At 44.7% G+C, this 22,930-nt stretch overlaps 2 protein-coding genes across 10 annotated transcripts in view; both read right to left on the reverse strand.

Moving 5' to 3' along the window:
- Positions 1 to 10,749, reverse strand: part of adgb (androglobin) — a 29,336-nt gene extending 18,587 nt beyond the window's left edge. For 4 of the 9 annotated variants that reach the window (XM_078093360.1, XM_078093358.1, XM_078093359.1 and 1 more), the window contains exons 1-13: positions 10,574 to 10,735; positions 9,727 to 9,883; positions 9,500 to 9,592; positions 8,512 to 8,526; positions 8,328 to 8,399; positions 8,000 to 8,170; positions 6,697 to 6,836; positions 5,694 to 5,780; positions 4,601 to 4,773; positions 3,086 to 3,162; positions 2,020 to 2,194; positions 1,545 to 1,638; positions 922 to 1,120 (exon numbers count right to left, since the gene is read on the reverse strand). In XM_078093360.1, coding sequence (XP_077949486.1) covers positions 922 to 1,120; positions 1,545 to 1,638; positions 2,020 to 2,194; positions 3,086 to 3,162; positions 4,601 to 4,773; positions 5,694 to 5,780; positions 6,697 to 6,836; positions 8,000 to 8,170; positions 8,328 to 8,399; positions 8,512 to 8,526; positions 9,500 to 9,592; positions 9,727 to 9,883; positions 10,574 to 10,644 — 1,524 coding nt within the window. In that variant the 5' untranslated portion in view covers positions 10,645 to 10,735. Of the gene's footprint in view, positions 1 to 921; positions 1,121 to 1,544; positions 1,639 to 2,019; positions 2,195 to 3,085; positions 3,163 to 4,600; positions 4,774 to 5,693; positions 5,781 to 6,696; positions 6,837 to 7,999; positions 8,171 to 8,327; positions 8,400 to 8,511; positions 8,527 to 9,499; positions 9,593 to 9,726; positions 9,884 to 10,573 lie in introns of all 9 variants that reach the window. The other 5 variants (XM_078093363.1, XM_040159903.2, XM_040159902.2 and 2 more) reach the window with 2 other exon arrangements.
- A 967-nt stretch (positions 10,750 to 11,716) lies between these two features.
- On the reverse strand, positions 11,717 to 22,930 carry rab32a (RAB32a, member RAS oncogene family). Its single transcript, XM_040159911.2, has 3 exons — positions 21,923 to 22,930; positions 14,563 to 14,840; positions 11,717 to 13,029 (listed from the first exon to the last, which is right to left on the reverse strand). The coding sequence occupies exons 1-3, from the start codon at positions 22,134 to 22,136 to the stop codon at positions 12,880 to 12,882; spliced, it is 642 nt and encodes a 213-aa protein (XP_040015845.1). The 5' UTR covers positions 22,137 to 22,930; the 3' UTR covers positions 11,717 to 12,879.

A 22,930-nucleotide genomic window follows, 5' to 3' on the forward strand; every position in this document is an offset into this window, starting at 1 on the left:
AGCCCCTTCTCCCTTGAGCACGTGACACCGCCACATGCTCGCGAAGAGCGGGAACACACACCGAGTGCAAAAATGGGGCACACATACACAAACCAATCCGCATGAGCGCACGTTCGCATGCACATCAAGCCCCAAATGACACATCAAATTAGCATGTCCATACTGCCCGGGCCCAACCGCTCTATAACTGGTCACAGTTACACAAGAGGGCGATTAATATGGACTATTTTTTCTCTGTATGCTAGGAGTGAAGTGTAATAATGAACCCCCCCAGGAGACACAGACACTGATGGCTCACCATCTAATTGCACTGCTTTTTTCATCAGCACAGTACACGACCTCTCGCTGGATGAAACCCACGCACCCGGTTCACCACCACGCCAGAGGTTTTCTCTTTTTGCATATCAATGAGATTGCTGCTCTGCTTTCATCTCCCCCCTGTCCAACTTGTCACTTTTGACCCATTTTTTTCCAGTGCCCCCTTCTTTATCCCCCTTTACCATTGCTTCTGCTCTCATCTCTGTGTCTGTCTGTCTCTCTATGACGCTGGCCGCCCTCATTTCGCCCTCGTTTCCCTTCCTTTGGTGAGCGAGTGCCGCTGGTCAGTGGTGGCCTGGCTGGGAGACCGCAGAAGTGACTTTGAGGCTGGGGGATGGCAGCCTTGTTCTCGCTGGCCGATAAGCCTTCAAATGCATACTTACAGAGCGGACAGTGTGGGGACCGGGGGACGAGGACGGGGACGGGTTAGACCTCAAAATGAAATACAGCTGTTACCATCTATCCCTCTGTGCTTCACAGGTCCTTATGCCTCTTCAAATAAATCTCCTTATTATCGACAACACGATGCTCCTTAAAATGTTAAACACACACACTGAATATATAAATTGTCTCTCTGTCCCAGCGGACATCACTTCTATGTACCTCCATTTTGTCTTTCTTGATGTTTGTTGAGCTGGCGGCGCATTCAGCTGCATCTGGCTCAAGGCCGTCTTCGGCATCCACTCTCTCAGCAATGGACACCAGAGGGGACCCGTGGGGACATGTCCTCTGAATGCTCCGCTGGGCCTTTCTGTTAGGGGACCCGTGGGGACATATCGTCTGAATGCTCCGCTGGGCCTTTCTGTCATGTGGACGCACAGCACATGCATGCGTCATATCACATGATCACAAACTAACACGGAGACGCGTGTAGAAGCAACCGACAATGCATGACACATAGTAGTAAAATGACAGGAAAACACCGTAACGCTTATATTAATCATGTAGGTAAACATTTCCTAATGTGATTATAGTAAAAGTTGAGTGGGGGGAAAGAAAATTGTAATATTGTCGGCTTTGACACCAAAATAGTTTGAATTTTTTAACTGATACCTGTTTGTCTTTCTACTGTTGAGTAGTAGTAGAGTTGGAGGTACAGTAAAAGGATGACGAAAAGACTAAGAAGATCATGATAATTTCCCATTTTCATCCCAATACAGTCAAGGGAGCAGGACACCAGTAAATCCCCATTACTGTTTCAGTTCAGATTATTTAAGTTTACACACCGCTCAGGTATCAGACCACCGCTGCTCTTGACAGGAAACTGGAGAAAAGGGCTGGCGATCTCAATGAACTTCTCTGGTTTTGACAAAGGAGGCTCTGAAAAAAGAGAAACGGATAAAAAATAAATCTCTTCCATCATGCCAGCACGGCTTTTTCACACACGGACTCTTTTCACTGAATTTTTGGTTTCACCCACAGATAAGCTGATGTCAGATATGCCCGAGCCAGCAGCTATTTTCATTGCAGAAATATTGCAGCTATCCTCCTTCTTTTTTCATTTCAGCATGCCCTTTGTACAGCAGACCTGATCTTAGCATTAGCACTCACTCACTCACTATAAAATTCACTATAAAATTCACCTGAGCTTTATCATTTTAGTTTTTCTATTCGTTTGATATCCTGCCCTGCATCCCCCTCCTTGTTTCACCCTCACAGCATTTTCTTCATTTCCATCCCCCTTCATTGTCTTCCACCCACTTTGTGGTTCAGCGGTGACTGTGATCTCCTTCCGCTGGCGGGTGAGTTTCCATTGGGGTACAGGTGGAGGTTTGGGTGGGGCTTCTAGCTGGCATCCCCTGGTTCTTGTCAGAAGGACAATGTGGCTGCGCATTAAGGAGAGGCCGTACTGCCGAAGACACTCGGAGGAGGTAGCCTGTGCATGTAGGCAAATAAAGATACATGCAGTGCTCTCTTGTTAAAATGATACTGATACACTTGTAACCAACTCTACATGTGTATCAAAAGGATGAGGAACGAGGTGATGTATCACCTCCAACAAAAGGAAATCCTGTCTAATAATCATCCCTTGCATAGATGTAAATAATAAAACAAGTGAAGCCTGTTCAGGAGAAGCATCCAAATAGAACACACCAAGCCCCCAGGTCGCAAGCACTGTTATGTTTCATCTCCACCACCCACCGTTATTTTCGGGATCTAGAACATTTTTACATTACTGTTCTGTATAACAGAGGCGGCGGGGGGGGGGGGGGGGGGGGGGGTTAAGTACTGAAAGTACATTGCTAAAGAGAAATGTCCTCATTGAAAATGATTGTGTCTCTATATTTGTTTGATTCCACAGGGGTCAACACAAAATCCAGCGGGAAGGTCTCCACGAAGGTCAAACCTTAAAGATGCTTTAAAGTGGGATTGGGACACACGCAAACCTTCAAGGACATGACAGTTGTTGACTGGTATGATGATGCTCTAAATGACTTATATTACTCCTTAATGCACTCCATAGGTCATTGATAGTGCTCCTTTAAAGTTTGTTACCCCTCAAAACATCATTGAAATCCTCACTGAGACATTCTAGCGAGATTACCTCCAGGGTACGTGTTATTTGCATCAACAATGTGACTATCTCTACTGCGGGGGTCCAAATCTGTAATGAAGCTCTGAACAGTCTACATAGGTGAGAACTAATCTTTATATACGCAAATGCATCTAGTTATTGTTATGGTTGAAGTACAAAGCTTGAAATGCATTGAATGAGCTGTTGTTTGCATATCCAGCGATAGGGAAGGAAAGAGAAAAAAAGATCAACCATTTGTCCAAACAGGAGGGGATTGTTCTGTGGCTGTAGTTGGTAGTCGCTGGCACACACCACTACTCCAGGGGTACCTAAGGAACGCAGACAAGGAACAGGTAGGTATCTTGTTAATACAAACTCACACAAACGCCAACATGTACTAAAAGAACTTGGACTAAAAGAGTGCCATCAACCAATGGAAAGCAAAGCTGCTATAGACTACACACATTTTCCAAATCAATGTAAAATGTCAATCCGGGAAGAATGAAAGCAATGTTGGCCTCCATGGGGATTAATAAGGAAAGAAGAGCGTATCTAGGTTATCAATGGATGTCCCTGTCCTTTGTGTATGAGCAGGACACGGGACAGTAGACATTGAGATTGAGATTGGGATTCAAGCACTGCTATACTAATAAAAAAGATACACATCTGCATAGTGATTTGAGTATTCCAATTCGTGCATTTCAATGGAATTTTACAGAGAGCATCAAAAGAAAAAAATAGAATGAATGTTTCAAAGGTTTTTTTTTCTCGTGTTCGCATGCTTGTATCTGAGCACCTTGTATTCCACTTGCGTGAAGGATAAATGTCCTGGGAAGTAACACTGTGTGGCATGTTAATACATTATATTAGCAGACTTTTGCAATGTTAAACATGTGGAATCACAGGAGGGGTCAGTATGACCCAAGCAAGACGGAGGGAATTGAATTAAAACGGCGGCCCACTCGTGTTAATGTGAAGGTGTTATTTTTAACCCTCAAATACGCCGTTACCGTAACGCACTATTTTCTGAGAACACAATCCTGCCTTCATAACAAAACCACATTTGACTTAGGAGACTCTTCTGCCCTGCAGGAACACCGAATAATTCACCCTGCCGCTGCTCCCTCTGCTGGTTTATTTATAGGCCACCATAGACACACCCTCCCTACGCTACATAATGCATTGGCTTGGGAAAACAGGAAGTGATGCTTGAAACATCAGGAAAAGAGGCACAGGGCCAATGGCTGTCAAATGTAGTTAATTGGCAAAATGGCATGTTAGTGACCAACGAGCTGGAGTTTCCCAGTCCTAAAGTAACTCTCCGATCGATACTAAGCGTGTTAAAAGGTTTATTACTGCTTTAAGAAAATTGAATCATTGAGAAGTTTTTAAAGGACAATGAAATATTCATTGTTATTCACCATAGAAGTTGAATTATGGATGCAGAGGGGGGGGAATAGAGATTTACACACTGTGCATTCCCGCACACATACTGTATACAAATATGTAGTACAGTCCTGCACATATAGACGGACAACGGATGATTGGTTCAATTGACTAACTCAATTAAGTGTCCAAGCAAACTGTGTTATTGAAATGTATGTTTCCGTATATGCACGTGTGTCTATTTGTTTGCCTTTCTGTCTTTGCGCGTGTGTGTGTGTGTGTGTGTGTGTGTGTGTGTGTGTGTGTGTGTGTGTGTGTGTGTGTGTGTGTGTGTGTGTGTGTGTGTGTGTGTGTGTGTGTGTGTCTGTTCACAGTTCAGACCTTTCCTTTTCTCCGGCTCTGGCAGCAGACTATTGGCGTCATCACAGCTGGAACGTCTAACTGCAGCTGGATCTACAGTCAGAGGCTTCGTCTCCGGCAAACTGTCATCTGGGTGTGTAAATATGGGAATGGTGCCTTTTAAGAAATCCCATGTTTTCTCCAAGTATAGAGACCTGAGAGGAGGTAAAGAAACAAGGTTACAGGCGACAAGGTTACAGGCGACATCATGGAAAATAGAAGGCACAAGGTCCCAGACACAACTGAACATGTTTGCGGAAACCAGTGTGGAATGAAGTTGGAGCTGTTTCTTCACCACGTCAGATTGTTTGTGATAGTTGCTAAGCTAACTTGTTAGCTGAACCTGGCTGAAAATGACGCATCAGACCATGATATTGGGCACAATTTACTGGATTACAACATCTGTGGGGATGTGTCACTCCAAATAAAAGGAAATTGGGGGGGAATAAAATATGGTTAAATGGCTCTTTCTTGATAACAGTAGTAGTGGTTGATGTATTTCAAATGTGGTGCGTGTGTGTGTGCACAAAGGGCCGCAGGCCCACGTGTCTCAAATGGATGTGGAACACAAACACTGCCACGCTCAGGGCTGTACGTGTTGGTCGGTTCCCGAGGCGAGCCGCTAAGCAGCCATCCTGCTGAGCAAGAGGAGAGAACGCTCCCCAGCTCGGCTCCAAAACACTGTCGCCCCATTAAAGTTCCATCACTGGCAAGCGGCGATTCTCTCCTCCACACTGCCTCTCCTCTTCTTCATTAGAAATGTCCTTGTTGTTTTAGCCTTGAGTTTGTTTTCTCCCAAAGAGTGACTTTGTATATTACTGTTGACGAATGCACTTTTCTCTTCTTTTTCTTTGTTCCAGTATGCTTTATAAATTAGGAACAATTTGCAACTAGTCAGACTGTGAGTGCATTTAGAGCAACAGCCTTTATTGTGATCAAACTAAAAATAGTCAGTTCTCACAAGTATTCCGTTAACAAAGGCAAAATCAGAGTTATACTTTACTTACATATATTATTTAGCACAAGACGCAGAGAACCCCGGGATAAGAATGGAGGAGACCAATGAGGACCTTACTTTATTGGAGAGATTTCGGGGATCCAGCCAGTGAGGGTGTGGATAAAAGTGAACTCTCCCATCTCTCCGTAGACCTCAGACACTACACTGAGAAACGCACAAGTGACTGTTAAAAAAAAAGAAAAAGACAGCAGTGCAAGACAGCACAGACACCATTCAAACTACTTATGTGGCATTTGGCCCTGTTGAACTTGTGAGGTCGCGGTTAAACCCATGACAAAGTCGCATAGCAACTCACAATACAAACTAATCATCATCACTCTCTTGTTTTCTGTCTATATTTGGCAACATGTTTAGGAATGACACCTTAATGAAGGATGCTAAGCTAACTGACTGACTAACTGCTTATATTGAGGAGTGTGTGGGAGAAGTTTAGTACTAGTTGAATATGTAGCATTTCCCCCCATGACTCATGAATAATTCATCAGGAGAAAGGCTCCTTTGTTTCCTGTCTTGGATGAAACATTTATGCCTTGAATATGTGTGGACACAGCCACCTTTAAGCACGCTATGCTGCCCCATCACAGACACACACGGTACCTGTCCGTCACCGAAATTCGTGAAAGCCCAAGACAGAGATTAGGTCAGGCGGAGATTTGGCTTATTCAGCAAAACGCACTGTGTGGATCTGCACGTGCATTAACGTGCGCTTTATACTCCAGTTTACTTTGTTGGGTTCAACACGCAAATCAACCCTGAATTCTCCTGATAATGAGTAAAGTGTCCTCTGTAAAGCACGATAAAAGAAAGACGCATGTTCTCTCTCATCGTGGCGATGCCTGAGCCAGCAGCTAAAGGCACTAACCGCACGTAATAAGGAAAATATGCTGAGCGAGCGAACAGTGCTTTAGCTTAGGGGGTAACTAGAGGGTCTACGCTTCCATGACGACGCTGTTATCAGGAGAGCAGTCTGCTCCTCGGCCCTCTGACTTAAGACTATCTTTCCGGTTCATATCTACTGAGATCTGTGTGTATGTTATGGTCGGAGAGTACAGCGACTCACTTTGTGTTGGCCACTTTAATGAGAGCCTTGGCCAACAACATTGGCCACAGCTCCGACTGACAGGCGGAGGCGGGAAGGAGAAGGTTGTTTTCTTCGTCAAACGGCATGGAGTCATCTACCATTATCTTCCTCCAACAACCCTAAAAGCGAGTGAGGAAGACCAGCTGAATTCTCATCCCCGCTCAGAATCCATCCAAATGTAACTTCAGAACCCATTTGCATGTTAGAGGAAACTTGTCTAATGTCCCCAAATCCATTAACGAACAGTACCGAACACCAGCAGATGGTGGCGGAGGACACGGCCTCTATAAAGGTGCACATTCCAACACCTCTCCTTGCATTAGCTACCTTATGCTTGCATATCCTGTTTGGTTGTCAAAGCTTGTTAAATGCTGTCTGTCTACTGGCCATCTGGGCTGTTTCACACTTAAAAAAAAAAAAAAAAGCGGCACAAACAGGTGATAATTTGACTGTGACTCACAGCTGTGCCTCTGCTTCTATCAGAGCAGTGTGCACATGCAGGAATAGATACAGGAGGCGAGCGCGCTTGCTTTCTCGCTTGCATGCTTGGTCTTCCACTTTTTTGTCAGGACATCGCCTCGAGGAGGAACTCGTTCGCAGATGGAGCAAAGTAGAGTGTGAAAAGAGGACGGAGACGAGGAAAGGCGGGAAAGGAGAGGCTGAGTTGTAGGACGGAGAAAATCCAGGTGACAAAAATGAGAACGCAACAGCAGCGTGGCGGAGAAAAGTAATTGGTGTGCAACAATACAGAACGATACGAGCGGGGTGGAATGAGAGGTGCGGTTGGGGGGGACTGCGTGCTGCATGCAATCTCAACAACCATCTGTTAGCGTGCAAGGGTTGGCACGGGGACCGCTGCCTACGACCGTGTCATGCTTGTTTGTCAAGGCAAGAGTCACGGTGTTCCAGAAGACAACCATTTTTAGGGCCGTCCTTTTTTTCACTCTCACTCTCGCTGACCCAAATTGTTGTGCTGCAAGAAGTTCCCTGTCTGAGATGACACATTTATGCAGCATCCCCTACTTAGAGATCTGTGGCAAGCACCACACTCACTGAAAGACGGGCGCATCGCAATGCAGCGATGAGCTTAATTTGAAGAAAAAATAAATCACACTTGCAAATAATCGATAACATTGTCTCATCGACAAAGAGGCGTTGTGACTTCATCTGCTGTTGTGTCAGCATTTTTGAGTTTCTCAACCAAATCTTAAATGACTACGTGTGAACGGGTGTTGGTGCGTGTGTGTGTATGTGAGTGTGTGTGTGTGTGTGTCGGCCTCACCATCCAATAGAGTCTGACCACGTATTTGCCATAGTCGTTGTAGAGAGGCACGTGGCCTTTTTCCACCTTACACAGCGAGTAGATGTGCTCCCAAGGTCTCCAACGATCCTTTTCTGTGCCTTCGTGCAGCGTCCAAACAATGCAGATCTCACTGATGAGCCGCCTCATCAGCTTGATGAAAAATGGGAGAGAGAAGGGAGAGAAAGGTAATCTGTTGGCTGAATCATCAATTATCAATCATTGACTAAATGTAAAGGGTTAGGTAAATCCAACGTCTGAATTACACGTTACGAGTGCTGCGTGATACTGGCTAAAAGTAGACACTAACCTCATTGCAAATAAGATGATCATTGGGGGAGAGCAGGTCAAAGGAAATTTGATTTTCAACAACGGTGAGAGCCTAAAGTAAAGCACATCATTGTTTTCATTAAAGGCACAGATGGAAACATTCATCAGAGAATCTTAGCACCTTCACAGCCAGATGAGTGGTAGGCAGACTGAGGTTGTCATACCGTGTGCAGCAGCATCTGTACACGCATAAAAGAACATGTGAATGTGTCTGGGACCCACCCGACAATTTACAGACTTTATTACGTTACTGATTAAAAATAAATCAATGGCTCAGACTATGTTGAGAGAGCTCAGCTGCGGGTCAAGAGAGGTCGTGTTTTCTCACACCATCACTGTAACTCTGAGTGGGAGCTGATCTTTAAATTATTTTCATCAACAACGCTGCCTTGGTGAATACAGACTGGTGAAGGCTGAGGAAGAGAGCGCTTTCACAGTGGAACTGACGTCTGCTCGCCTGATTGCTTTTGTGATTAGCTTGTGTTCCTGTTGATATTTTGCGTGAAAAGGCAGCTTGTGACCTGGCATGCATTTAAAGCAGGAAGCGTCCAGTAATTGCTCAACACTGCATTGAGAGGGGCGGTGTAACAGAAAATGGTAGTGAAGCAATTAAAACTTAATTTTATCTAGCGAGGCAGATTATCATGGGTACGTTCCAGACTGAGTGGCAAAGACGTACACTTGGTTAATACATCGAATGGCTGCAAGACATTTCTTTTTAATCTAAATAATAATCCTCCAGTCAATGTAAATCCCTTTTGTATATTAGTCATTTAATCAAAGCAATAATGAAGACTAAAAACTAATTACCACAAAAGGCAATACCGCTGACCAACAACCTATACATTCAATTACTGTGATACTGGAGGGAGAAAAACCAAGCAAAAATGTATTTTGTGATGGTAAATGACAAAGTGATAAATGTGTCAAGTCATTTTACATGAAATCCTTCAAACCCTTATACTTGTATAGCAGTACGACATATGCCCTGACGCCTGTTAATGAACGTACATGAACGTAGGGTGGTATACATCACAGTCCAAAGTACTATTAATACTATGAATTGCCATTGGATAACCGTCATCGTTGTAAATAGATGCTACCAAAGAAACCAGATAATTTTACTCATTAACTTAGAAGCATGAAAGTTACCTTGTTGACAATAAACTCTTTAGGACGCTTCCAGTAGTGCACTTTCAGAAACTGGGGCAGTAATATTCTTCCCTCAGGATTTTCAAAAAATGGCTGCAGAAAAAAGCAAACTTTGGTCAATGTGATGTGTTAAGACGACACAACAAACACAAAATCAACATAATGTCAGTCTCACGGTACACAATGCACGGTGTATATGTTGCTGCTGATTAATTCAATCATTGTACACTCCAGATTTGACTCTTGCTTGTCTTTCCATCCTCGGCTCCTTTACTCGAGTCCCATTTCTCCTTTTCCACTTCTGCATCGTTCCACTCAGGCCAAACGGGGAATCTCCATGCACCTCCTAGGCTCTCAGAGGAAGAGGCGGCTATGGACGATGCTCTGAAATGAGGACACATAACTCTTCATTTGTTCTGGCCTTCCCTTTTGTCGACATTTAGCTCTAAAATAAGCCAGCCCGAGTGCCAGAGATTCAGTCTAAAGCAAACTGTTTACCCTTTCATTGGGGTGGCGGTCGTAGCTCATACTGGCAACAGAACATTGGCCAGAATGACTAGTTTCAGGCTATATGAGCAAATACAGAATCCCTTTATCTTCATTTCTAAAGCCTCGCATTCCTTCGCACAAAGAAGGAAATTACGGAGATTAAAAAAAAGATACATCACTTTATTTGAGACACTGTCCTACTTAAGTTGCTGTGTTCTGCCAATTTCTCAATAAAGTTAGTGGAAAAAACATTTACGGGATTTGCATATGGATGAGGGGGCGTGGCCATTCCGCTATATGCCGTTCTGAGAGCGGAACCTGCCAACTGCCAACTGCCACTTTTCCATCGGCGTCACTCGTGGCGACCGGTTTCCCTTCGTAATGAGTGCGTATTCAGACGCAATGCCGCACGCGGTGATGGGTGATTTAACGTTAACGTGTTACGAACATGACACAGTGACGTGTGAAGTCACGGTGAGCGTGCTTCCCAAACACCAACGGCCGGCTAACCTAACGTTAGCTCTAACGGACGGGTTGCTAACGCTCTCGTCGATGATGCTAACAGCCGGTATTAACCCAACTCACTCAGCCTGCCGCTCGGATAGAGCCGCTTTACTTGAGGAGGCCTCCTTTTTCTTGAGTTGTGCCTTGGACATTTCACTAAGTCGGGGGGAAGCCTGTCCGAGGTGCGTTTGTTTGGTTGCGCCTCTGCTCGCAAACGGTTGACGCGTTGCTAAGCAACGTGTCTGTCACGTGGGCGCGGTCTGCAGCGGCTTCCTTTACAGTTTTATGTTTGCGACGTATCTGCGGACAGTTACACTAGATTAATAAATTAAACACTTGGCCTTGGTGTCCTATATGTAAACTGAGAGAATGATGCAGTGCAAATATTGCCTGAAAATGTGCTGCAGAGTTGAATCAAAGCCTTTCTAAGGCTATCTTGATTCCGGTGTTACATTGAAAGCATCACAAAGTGTAGATTTTCCTCTAGGCCATGGCATAGGAGAGCATGCACTGCCTGAAGTCTATGGTTTGCTGCACACACACATGGGTCATGGTGTAAAACCGCAAAATCGCACGCTGAAATGCTTCTCGGTATTCCTGTTCTGCTGAAAGAGATGCTGTAGTGGTGAGAACAAAGCTCTAATGACTATCACGCACTGTTTCCTGAGTGGAATCACATGGTGTGTGCGTGTGTGTGTGTGTCTCTCACGCACTCACACAGTGCTCCTACTTTTCACAGACACAACGTAATCTAATTTGCTCTGAGTTGCATAAACTTGTAGCACAAACAGACAAGTGCCAGCGTTTGCCCTGAACCCTATTGAGTGCCAGACTAAGTAGGCCTACTAAAGAATCGGTTCTGGAAGTCTATTACGGTCATTTATTGGCCAGTAATCTGGGTTTGTCATTAGGTCAACTAACATTTTCTTTTAAATATGAATTAATGTTACAACTTAAATTGTTTTTAAAATGCAGTCAGAGTTCAGAGGGACGTCTACAGTCGCTCGGTAGTGTTCTGCAGTGGCTCGGTAATACTAAAGCACTGCCATCTTAGATCTCAGTCCCAAAAACCTGCACGCAGCTGTAATACTTGTGTTCAGCAGGAATGTGTTCATAGGATTATAATCCCAGTTCAGACAGCTTTGTGCTGGTAAAAAAGATTGTAATGTGAAATATTTGACTGAGACATAGAAGCCACACAGGGAAAAGAATAATTCTACAGTATTCAGACCAAAAACCATTCTGATTTATTTCAATTCAAGTTTGACGCTCAAAAAGTTCTATGATTGAATGAATTATAAAGCATGTTTTGCAACAGCAACACATTGTCCCGGTGTATTGATACCATATACATTTTGTGTAGATATAGATATACAAACACAAACAGTACATGAAGACATTTACATGAATTATATAAATTTATTTCAACAGAGACAGCAAAAATCTGTTAAAACATTTATTCTATTTCGGTGTTGTGTATTCAATGTATTTAACTTATTCTAAACTCAACATTTTAAAAATCCTTCATATTTAATTTGAATACTAATGTACAAGAGAGTGTAATCCTCTGCCTGATTCCTTTTCTACTGTTTATCTCACCACTGCATGACCAAACACATAAAAAAAAAAAAAGAAGAGCCGTAAATCAGATCTACACATTCATACTAGTGTCTCATGTAGTACCATCATTCGCCATCATCAGTTCTTTTGTAAACTATACAGTCCGTCTGTGTAAATATTTGAGTGAATAACCAAGTGTTCCCCTCGAATTAACATAAGCTCTATTTTGGCGCATAACATCAGAAAATAAGACAATTCATGACAGCAACATGAGATACGCTAACATTTTAATGCTTAACTTCACAGCCCGTTTGCTCATGTTTTACCCCCTAGTCTCAATAACACAAGTGTGCTGTTAAAGAAATACTTCAGCAACAAACCATAACGTTTCTTGGTTCGCAGATAAACGCTGAATGAAAAGGATACCGAGAAAGAAAAGACCAAAGTGACAGAAATGAAGCCGTGGTTTTCTTATCTGCACCCCGTCTCAGTCCCGGTACAGTTCTGGGCCTCAGTAGGAGAAGCAGGGGGTGCTGGGTTTTTAGTTTAGTTAAAGTCAATCAAGGAAAAAGGCAATGAGAAAAAGACAATAATAAAAAGGTGCTGTGGTCTAAACTACAATGAAAACACTCGGACGTGCAGGCGGAATGGGCATCAGTGCAGAGACGACAACATTCTCTAGCTTCGTAGGCCAAATCATTCATATTCCTCAGAGACGCTGCAGAATAGGGCTGAGCGCCACGGGGGGGGTGGGGGGGCTGGTTGCTCGGGTCGGACCCCGCCAGAGGGAGGCCGATGGCCGATGGCCGGTTTGAATGGATCGAGTGTCAACAGCAGCCCGACTTGATCTCTGCAGCCACAGCCTCCTGGTCCAGTTTGATCCGCTCTCCGTTGCTCTCCTCGTATGGCAGCCCTTTGTCGTTCGCCAGGATGCTCTCTACCAGGAAGCGTGCCGCCTCGTCCACGTTGATGTTGTCCTGGGCGAAATAAGAAAAAGGTCAAAAAGGTCACAAACAGAAAATCTTATGAAACAAATAGAATGTGTTTTTAACATCAAAAGAACAGCGTGTGAGAAGAGACCGAGAGAAAAGTACAAATGTACCATTCGAATCTGTAAATTGATTGAAAGCGCATGTGAATAAAATAATATGATCGGCCTACGGCCCTTTAAAACGTTGTATGATTCTTCCGTGAGCCGAGGGGGAGCACTAATCAAAACCAGATGAACATCCCAATGAGAGAGCGCGAGTTGTTGATTACATCATAATAACGGCTGATTAGGAGCACCGAAAATTAACCTTCCTCGACCACGGAACCCCTCAAGACCTCGATTAGAACAATGCGCAGCTCAGCACGATTATTAGGATTGTTCTTTTGTCCCGTTAAACCGTTGAAATGTGTTCCGTCGCTTTAAACTGAAAGACGGTGTAGAACTGCAATCAGCCGTTGCAGGAGGTTGAAGTTCTAAACAACGTGACCGGAACAATGACACCTCGCTGCACTCGCAGAAAGGAATTTGGCCAGGAAGGCTTTGCACACATCACACACACACACACACACACACACACACGCACGCACTTCACATGACACAACACGGGGTATGGCTGCAGGGCTTAAGGGTATTTGGATGGAATTAACTAAGTTTACTCCTGCTGCCAAAACCCGTCAGAGCATTCCGCAACGGGAAAGTACAATTCAAGTTTAAATGAATAAATGGGTGCCTGCGCAAGCGTCTTTTGTCCCTTTGACTGAAGAGACAGCAAATGTGACAGCAAAAAGAGGTGAGGGACACACACACGGGGACGTTTTTCCGATGGAGTTTCATTGTGGAGAGGATGAACATTTGACCTCACTGCGACACAAAGCAATTGATTCTTCGCGGAGCACGAGGCGGCACGTGCAGAATATTTGTATTAGGTTTATGTTATCGCATTAAGAGCACGCACTTCATCACGCACGCGTCTCTTTGGGAGACAGTCGATTTTATATGTATCGCGTCATTTCAGGCACTCGTACATGTTGGGGGAGAATTGGTTGAGCTGCAAATTGTTAATGTCTCAAGAACTCGGCGTGTGACCTTTCTTGGCGTCCTGTTTTTGAAGATAGCGGGGCAGAGGGGTCTTCTGTTTTCCTTGACACAAACCTGTTAGAGGTGTATAAAAGCTCCTGATCTCCCCCAGAAAGTTGGTCAGATCTTCAAGCTCCTCTGAGGGAGAGAGAACCATCTGCCCCTTTTCAGCTGAATTGTAGTCATTTGACTTCTGTCTGTACTTACTTGTTGATGATTTTGGTTTTCTTATGATTCTTCTATATTCTAGTTAGTAATAAATACTTAATCACAAAGCAAGTTCAAGATACTTTTCATTTCTCACAAGGGCTTAATCCACAAATTTCCACCACAGTACACACATTTCAAAAAGGGAAATATAGTGCCAAATAAAACATCAGAGAGAATATTCACCCGCGGTTTTCTCCGTCTAACAGCAGAAGTAATAGTATTGGCTGCTCACCTTAGCCGAGGTCTCAAACCAGCCCAGAAAGCCAGTCTCCTTGCAGAAGTCGTCCATCAGGGCCGTGCTGTTGGCGCTCTCTTTCTTCTGGTCGCATTTATTGGCGAGCAGCACTGAGGGAATGGGGTTGCCGTTGGCCAGCTTCACCTTGCTGTCCAGGTCATGCTTCCACTTGGACACCGCCTCAAACGTGGAGCCCCTTGTCACGTCGAACACCACGAATGCCCCCACGGCCTCCTTGTAGTACACTCGCGTCATGTTCCCGAAGCGTTCCTGCCCTGAGTGGACAAGGGGGGAGATTAGTGGCAGCCTCGCCTTTTCTTTTAAGAATTCCTGTTAAAGTCAGTTGAGATCCATTTTATTTCCCCAGCCAAACACTCTCTGATCTAGAGGACTACTGCAGGGCTTCTTTTAAACTCTATCCTCTTTGAAAACATACTATTCACTAACACTGGACTGGTCGATAAAAAAAAAAACATATTTTGATCCTTTATGCATTTAATAAGATACTTTTTTGATTTTTAGAACCTGCATTATGCCAACATTGCCTGAGAAGGTGACTGGGGTACAAAACTCTATTTTACAGGCTTTTACAGGCACGTCTACTAAAAACCACAATTCATGTGAACCGTTCTCATGAACAATGCTCTTCTTTTTTGGGGTTTCTTAAGCTTGAAAGCTTAGCTAAGCTTGGAAATGAACAGAATTCATGAGCAGCTGACTTCTGCTTACAGCACACAGACTTATTTACCACCAGCAGGTCCCCTGGAACGTCTGTTCCAGCGTCCAATGTGACTTAAGTCTCCACATCTCCACGCGTCTGCTGGATCGAATCCCCCACAACCATCCTTTTAGGACTCCCATTGCTCCCCCGTTCATTTTCCCTTTCCTTTAGTCAGAACTCTTTGGGAGCCCAACAATCTCCCTCCTCTAAATGTGGCTTAAAAATCCGACCTACTTTTTCCTAATTTGCTACGGGCCTAATTTGCAAATTGAACGGCAGAAGTAATCTGCCGTAATAATAAGCCCTTCCTCTGTAGTCGTTCTCGAAGAAAATCAGAGATGACATTTCACAAAAGCAAAAGAGGGAGGGAATCAACCAGCAGGATAAACGGTGTCACTATCAAGCTAAGAAGGTCTCTTTTCCAACACGTTTTCTTATACAAAATCTACTTATTGTATTCACATCCCACCAATTATAGGTATTTATCATTTTTTATTTGAAACAGATTAGTTTCTTTTAGATGCCATTACATCAAGGTGAACTACATACATTAGGGTTTAATAAGTATATCACAAACTACATTTTCTCTGGTCATTTCCATACAATTTAAAAGCCTCGATATATAAATGATCTAAATAAATCTGTAAAACAAGCCCATCAGCCAGATTGGCTATTTCTATGTGTTTTTTCTTAATGCATCAGCGCCACTTGGTCGTATTCATTGCAAAAAATCAAGCAGGTTCAGCAGAAAACACCTTCAGCTCAGTCTCCAGCGGGGCCCTCCGCCGCCGACCAGCCCGCAGCGGACAGACGCAGGTCCGGCTTCGCTGCGGCTTTTCGGGCAAAGCTCTCAAACTCCATCTCTCCCCCTTCGGGGCAGGAGCCTCGCCTCGCCGCTCCGTCCGGGAGACAACGCGGACGCCAGGCTGCTGGAGGGAAGCGAGTCCAGTGACACGAGTCCAAAGTGACCCCGGTCGCTCAGAAACACTACGGCTTCTGCCCCAAAGTCCTGTTTTGGTATAAATCAGCCGACTCAAAGTGAAACCTTTAAAGAGGAAACGGGCTCTTGGCAGCGCTCCAACGTACCTCGTCCTCTGCACACATCGCTTCACCTTTTGGACACGTGCGCTTCACAGAACCTCGCTGGGTGGTGAATCTATCAGCGGTTCAACTGGTGCAATGTGTGTCTGACTGGCTGACGTCACACATTCAAGCGCTCTCTTTATTTGAATCACTGTTATGAAAGGACAGTAAAAAAAACAATCAACGTGTTCATCCGTCTCTCGATTGTTGGGCACTGTGGTTTTAACAAACGCTGTTAAAAGAGGATTGGATTCTTTTGAGACGTTACATTTACATCCAGCGGACGCGTTGGTTTACGGCACGCAGGTAGCACATCGTGCTTTGCTCAGGCTGACAACGCTTAATACGTCGGTGCTTCTACGCCTCCCACCGAAAAAGGAGAAGCGAGAGCCAGTAGGCACAGGCCGTTGCTTTCAGAACAATCCATAACCAAAACGTTGCGTTGCAGTTACAAAAGGCGGTTTCATGCTCTGGTAAAAATGCCATTTACTGCACTTCAGACGGCTGCATACAACAGCAAATATTATCTTCACATTACAAGCTGCCGGGTCATGGCCGGTTTCACTCTCTTTTCCCCCCCTCACATAAAAAGCTGGGAAAACGTCCAAATGTGGTTCCCGTTTTCGAGCTGTGCTATGATCGGTTCTATTGCTCAAGATCCACAAGACTTACAATACAGCTCTTTGGTGTATTGGGTTCTTTCTGACCACAGCTTTACCAGCATCCCAAAAACATGTGCGACTCTATGTGGCATCACATTGCAATGAAGTGATTTCTTCCAGGTGAAACTAACTGTTCTTTGTATTGGATGACCAGTTGTGCCTTTAGAGCACCTGCTCAGTCAAACTTAAATTTAAATTCATCCTCTGCAATAATGCTTTGGTTTCCCGTGACCAGTAATAGCAGCATCTTTAAAGGTCTAACGCATATTTCATCTACACTGCTCTCACACAAGAAAGCCTACATGGCAGACCTTTAACTGCACAGTGCATTAGAGGATTTGCACTACTGCAGAGTTATACTTCAAATTAATCAAGAAAGTTGTTGAGGAACATTGAGCCCAGCTTCTCACAGCATACTTTCCCTTTCCTGTGGGTTCCTACCCAACCACACAAGGATCCGGAATGGCGTGGCGCAGTGCGGGTGTGAAGGCGAGAGTGAATACACTGTGGGGCCCACAGGCCTGATGGTAATTGCTCATAATTGAGAGTCTAATTTTAGCGGATACAACCCGCAGGTGAATTCACCAGTGACACGACACAGTGGGATAAAGAGCTGATGGACTGAAAAAAAAGGCTTTAATTTCCAGGCCTTGCCGAACTCGTATATCCAGCCGAGTGGAAGCAAAGGCAGAATATAGAAAGCATTAATGACTATCGTTTTGTTCAAGACATTTGACTTGTTTTTTTTTGTATTGCAATGTCTGACTCAGCGCAAAATAATGATGATAATGACTTTCATGATATTCATAATCAACATGAAAACATGGACCAACAATGAGACAATCGCTTTTTCAAGTGCTGACTTGCAAGGTTGGCTGGCGAACACAAACTTTCACAACTTAAAAAGCTTATTGTGCACACACACACACGCCTTCTTCCATTCATAGCTTCGGACACGTTCGATCAATGAAGTCAACTTATCTTCAGAACAAGTAGTAGGAACCGAGGACGACCCAAACCTTTAAAGTGTTATAAAGGAAGCCCTGATAATCCTTCAGCTGCATTCACTACACTTCCAGTCCTGTTGCGGAAGTTCAACAGGATATTCCGCAATACTGGCCAGTACAGTGCCTCTGAAATCAGTGACACACACATAATATATACATATATATATATATATATATACATACATAGACCCAATATATTTTTCGAATTATTTTCTCTATTACTCGATTGTATTCTTTTGAGAATAACATATCTTTGCCGAAAATAAACACTGTTCTATGAAAAGAACTACGAGACGGTTATACACATAAAAAATAAAAATAAAAACTAGTTAGCAGGTACGGCAACCACGCGGTTCCATAAGACACTTTTAACTGCCTGTGTTTATGTGCGATGGCCTCAGGTTTGGCTCGATTTCATCAACACGTTCAACTGGAATTTTAAATAAAAAATGTTTGAGCACAATTGTATATTAAAGGGACGGGTCAATGTGTCCGTAAAGACAGTTTACTATTCTGGAAGGCGGTCAAAAATCTACCACTGATGACCTCAAGTACACTTAGGTAATATACATGTGAAATCTGCAGGTGCAGAACTACGTTAAGTCACAGCCACTGTATCATCTCTGTTTGTGTAGGAGAAACCGTCTCATCATTGTAGATAGCCTTGGTAACCCCGGTTTTCCTCTGTGGTCGTGCGTTTCGCCGTCCTGTGGGTGGGTTACCATAGAAACTGTCCAAGCCAGACACGGCAGTAACAACAGCAGCAGCAGCAGTCTGTTGTTAGGAGACAACTGGCTGTGAAACTTCCCCAAACGCCCTCCCGACAACTGCAACGAAGAACACACAGGCTCCAGTCATTAGGTCGTCTTTCAGCGCCGGCTGTAAAGGATTGACTGAAAAACGCATGACTGGCACGTTCAAATTCCACTGGGTAACATGTGAGAACTTCCCGCAGCTTACAGGGGCCGTCAGCGGCCAACAGAGTCTGAACCGCGCCCCGAGGAGGCGATATATGATCCTTGTCGTCCCTTCAATTGCAAAGGTTACTGGGGAGCTGATCAACATGGCGCTTTGGTGCAAGGTTGCAGGAACTAAGCTCGAAATACCAAACGCAGTGAAAACCGCTTATGTAGGTCGAGAAGCTTGGGACACAATCATTGCTATTCATACGTTACGGCAAGTAGTCGGACCACAGCAAAGACGTCCATTGCATTTGTGCCGAAGAAATAGACAATATTTAAAAAAATTTAAGTCAGCTTACAGCAGGGTTGCCCACACTTTTCAGGCTCGCGAGCTACTTTTCGACTAACTGAGTCATGCCGATCTACCCCCCTCCCCTCAGAGGACCGGCAAACTCTCTGCAAAAAGAGTCCACATGAAGAAAACGACGAGCCTCTCATCTGTCAGATCGACCTATCCGACATCGATCGCATCCGCCATCTCACACAAAAAGCCAATGTTAGACTGAAGACAGACAAAATAAATAAATAAACAGAAATGCAATTGGGGTAAGTGGTGAAATTCTTAATGTTAGGGTAAGAGGTCAACGTGAAATTGGGTTTTCCAGACAGCACAGCTGGCTAGCAAACCACAGGATACGTCCCGATAATGTGCACCTCCTGCTCTTAATACAAATGTTTGATCCGAAAAAGGTGCAGGCTTCTCTGCAATCAGCCATGGTGGTAATCATCCTGTACAATAGACAGAGACATATTCAGGAGAGACTGGCAATTTGGGGCGAAAAGGGGCGGTAGAGGTTAAACTTCACAATGTGACTTCCATGGAGCAACCGCCTCGTAGAAGCCTCTGATTACCATCATCCTCCCAGACTGTAATTATTAGTATGGTCGGTAAAAGTCGATGCAACTCAGAAGTTGCTCTTCGTGTTGCCCAGAGGACAACCCCCGCCCCTCCTCCTTCTGCACAATTAAATGGCTTAATGGCTTCTCTTAATGAGCTGGCAGATTTAACTCCAGCTTTTCCTCCTTCACACCCACGTTTTGCCACTCATTTTATCCGAGAAGCATCCTCAGGCCAGACCTTTGAGCTGGCGAGAATACTATGGTTTAGCATCAGCATTATCCAACCTCAAAACTGTCTCCCTGGTCAGTGTGTGTGCAAGCAATATACCTTTGTCTCTATCATATCAATACAAGGGGTTTATTTACCCTCGCAGATCCTCCGATCAAGTGCTGACTGGCTGTGACAGGCAGACGGCCTTCCCTGGCACTCGGTCACAGATGCCCCTGCACGCAGAGCCTGTGCTGCAAGGGCCCGAGTGACAGCGTTGCTGCCCCACACTGCCAATCAGTCTGCAACGACTACACACACACACACACACACACACACACAGCAAACCGTACACCCCATTTCTGTCACCGCTGTAAGCGATGTAATAAATATATGAAAAAACAGCAGTACTCTGAGCATCTGCCCTGATCCGTCTCAGTATGTGAGGTTTGTTTGATTGAGGGGAGAGTACGGCCTCGCGCAACCACGGCCAAATCATAATACCGATGTATGCCTTTGTTTACATACGGGATGGGCTTGTGACTTTTTTTGTTAAAAGAGAGTTTAATCTTTAATCGCAATTTACATACAGCATGTAAAGAATTGATATGACCCGAAGCAGCTGACTCCTCAACATATGATACTCAGGCACTGCTCCTTTTTACACAAGGAGGAAGAAAAGGTCACTGACACTTCAGGACTATCGGAACGCCATCTAGCAGGAAACAGTCCTTATTGTCTGCGGTGCAAAACCACTGCCACATGGTGACTTTCAACCATCCGAAATAAAAATTCAAACCAGTTGAATTTCAAGGATTTCGGACTTTGAGTGTTTGTGGTTTCTTTGTTTTTTGACAACAGACCTGACAATAGATAATTGAGAACATGTACTTTGTATTATAAAATGAGGACACATTCCCAACACACAGACAATACTTGAACCCCGCCCCTTTCCACCATCCTTGGACCCTTCGCCAAAGAAGACACAAGCAAACACACAAAGAGCCCTGAAGCCACGTGATCTCATTCCAGCAAACATAAAGACTTCCAGCGTAAATGGCCCTTATACGTCCGTTTATATGACCAGGCAATTGCATAAACCCTAATGTGAGATGTATTTTAGGCTGTGAGGATAATCCAGAGCCAACATGAAGGGAGAGGAGCTGCTGGGACCTTACACAGAAGTACGTAATGCTGGTTGGACTGCAGACATGATCCTCGTGTTCCTGTCCTCTCAAGCGTGCCATTCTCACACTCATACGTTTGCACTGGGGTCTTTTTTTTAGGGAGACTTTGCGTAAGAAGCGCCTGCATGAGTGACAACTTCAACGTACACAGCTCCGATTTCCCCGGCCTTGCTTAATCCAGCTGCTGGAAGAACCACCTGAACAGAAAACCTTCTCACAAACCATCTCACGTGCACGGTCACACACGGGACACCTGAAGAAACGTGACTTTGCCACGTGAAACACTGCAGGAAGTAAATAAAAGCAACGGGGAAAGTCAGCTGCAGGCGTTAATCCCGAGAGTAAATAAAAGAAGAATGTTATAGTGGCGCGTTTGACGCAGGTGGGCGGAGCCTGGTACGTAATAACAACGTGACCTACATTCCGATGGCAATTACGAGAACACGCGATCGAGAACAACAACAAAAAACCCCACTTCTCGTGCTTCCTCGAGATTCTGGCAACTTCGCTTGAAATCCATTCACCTCCTTGTTAAAAACACGCGTTTAAACACCCACGTGCGCACACGACCCGCGCGCGTCGAAAACTGCCGCAGCTTTTTGTGTCGCACGCAAAAGTTCGCGCTCGACACCCAAGTTGTTGTCATTGTTGTTGTTTTGAGCGCAAAAAACCAGCGTTGCCCCTTACCTGCGATGTCCCACAGCTGCAGCCGGACCAGCGTCTTGCTGTCCCAGTTGATGACTTTGAGGGCAAAGTCCACGCCGATCGTCGCCCTGTAGTGCTGCGAGAAGAGCTGGTGCACGTAGCGCTTGATGATGCTGGTCTTGCCGACGCCCAGCTCCCCGATGACCAGCACTTTGAACAAGTACTCCTTGCACTCGGACACCGAGGCCCCGGCCATGCTGACACCGAACGACGCTTCTCTAACAGCCGGGCCGCTTCTGCTTTCTCGCGCATGTAGGCTTCCTGTTGGGAGATGGAGGAGCGGCGTGGGATTGGGAGGGAGGAGCGGGTGGAAGCTGAGGGCCAGATGCAGCTGAGATGGTTGTTTTTTTTTTTTTTAAGTTCCTCCTCCTCCTCCGCCTCCTTGGGCTGCGGCTGCAGAAAACCACCTGATAAGTCACAGGACCCGGAAACGCAGGAAACTCTTCGCACTCGAGCGTCCTTGTGCTGCTGTAATCACACGAGTCGTTCTCATGCTGACGGAAAAGCCCCCAGACTTTGTCACGTAACGTGTCTTTACCATCACGTAGATTCACCATCAAAAAAATATATATACACTGGGACTTTTGTTGTGTGTGATTTTTACTTTTCTTTTTTTTTTTTTACCACAAAGGAACAAGTATCCATTTGTGTGCTAAAGATACTTTAATCTGTGCAATAAGTAATTATTTCTCCAATTAAGTAGTTAAACAAATGTGCTGGAGGGTTCAAGTTCCCGCCACGCACATGTTAATTTAATAATCTAGTCTTTAATAGTGTCTTAAAGCTAGTGGTTGTTACTAAATCATGGTAATACAGCGGCGTCTGAAAGTGGGTTTGAAGACGAGCCTCTGAAAAATGATTCGCTTTCAGCTGATTATTAAAATAGCATTTAAGTGTCAAAAGCACAAGAATTTCAAACATGTAAGTGAAGTACGTGAACCAGTTGCCCCGAATAGCTCTTGAGGATCCCTGATGGCCCCCAAAACGTAT

This window comes from Gasterosteus aculeatus, chromosome 18, assembly GCF_964276395.1.
Source record: "Gasterosteus aculeatus chromosome 18, fGasAcu3.hap1.1, whole genome shotgun sequence".
NCBI classification, from domain to species: Eukaryota; Metazoa; Chordata; class Actinopteri; order Perciformes; family Gasterosteidae; genus Gasterosteus; species Gasterosteus aculeatus.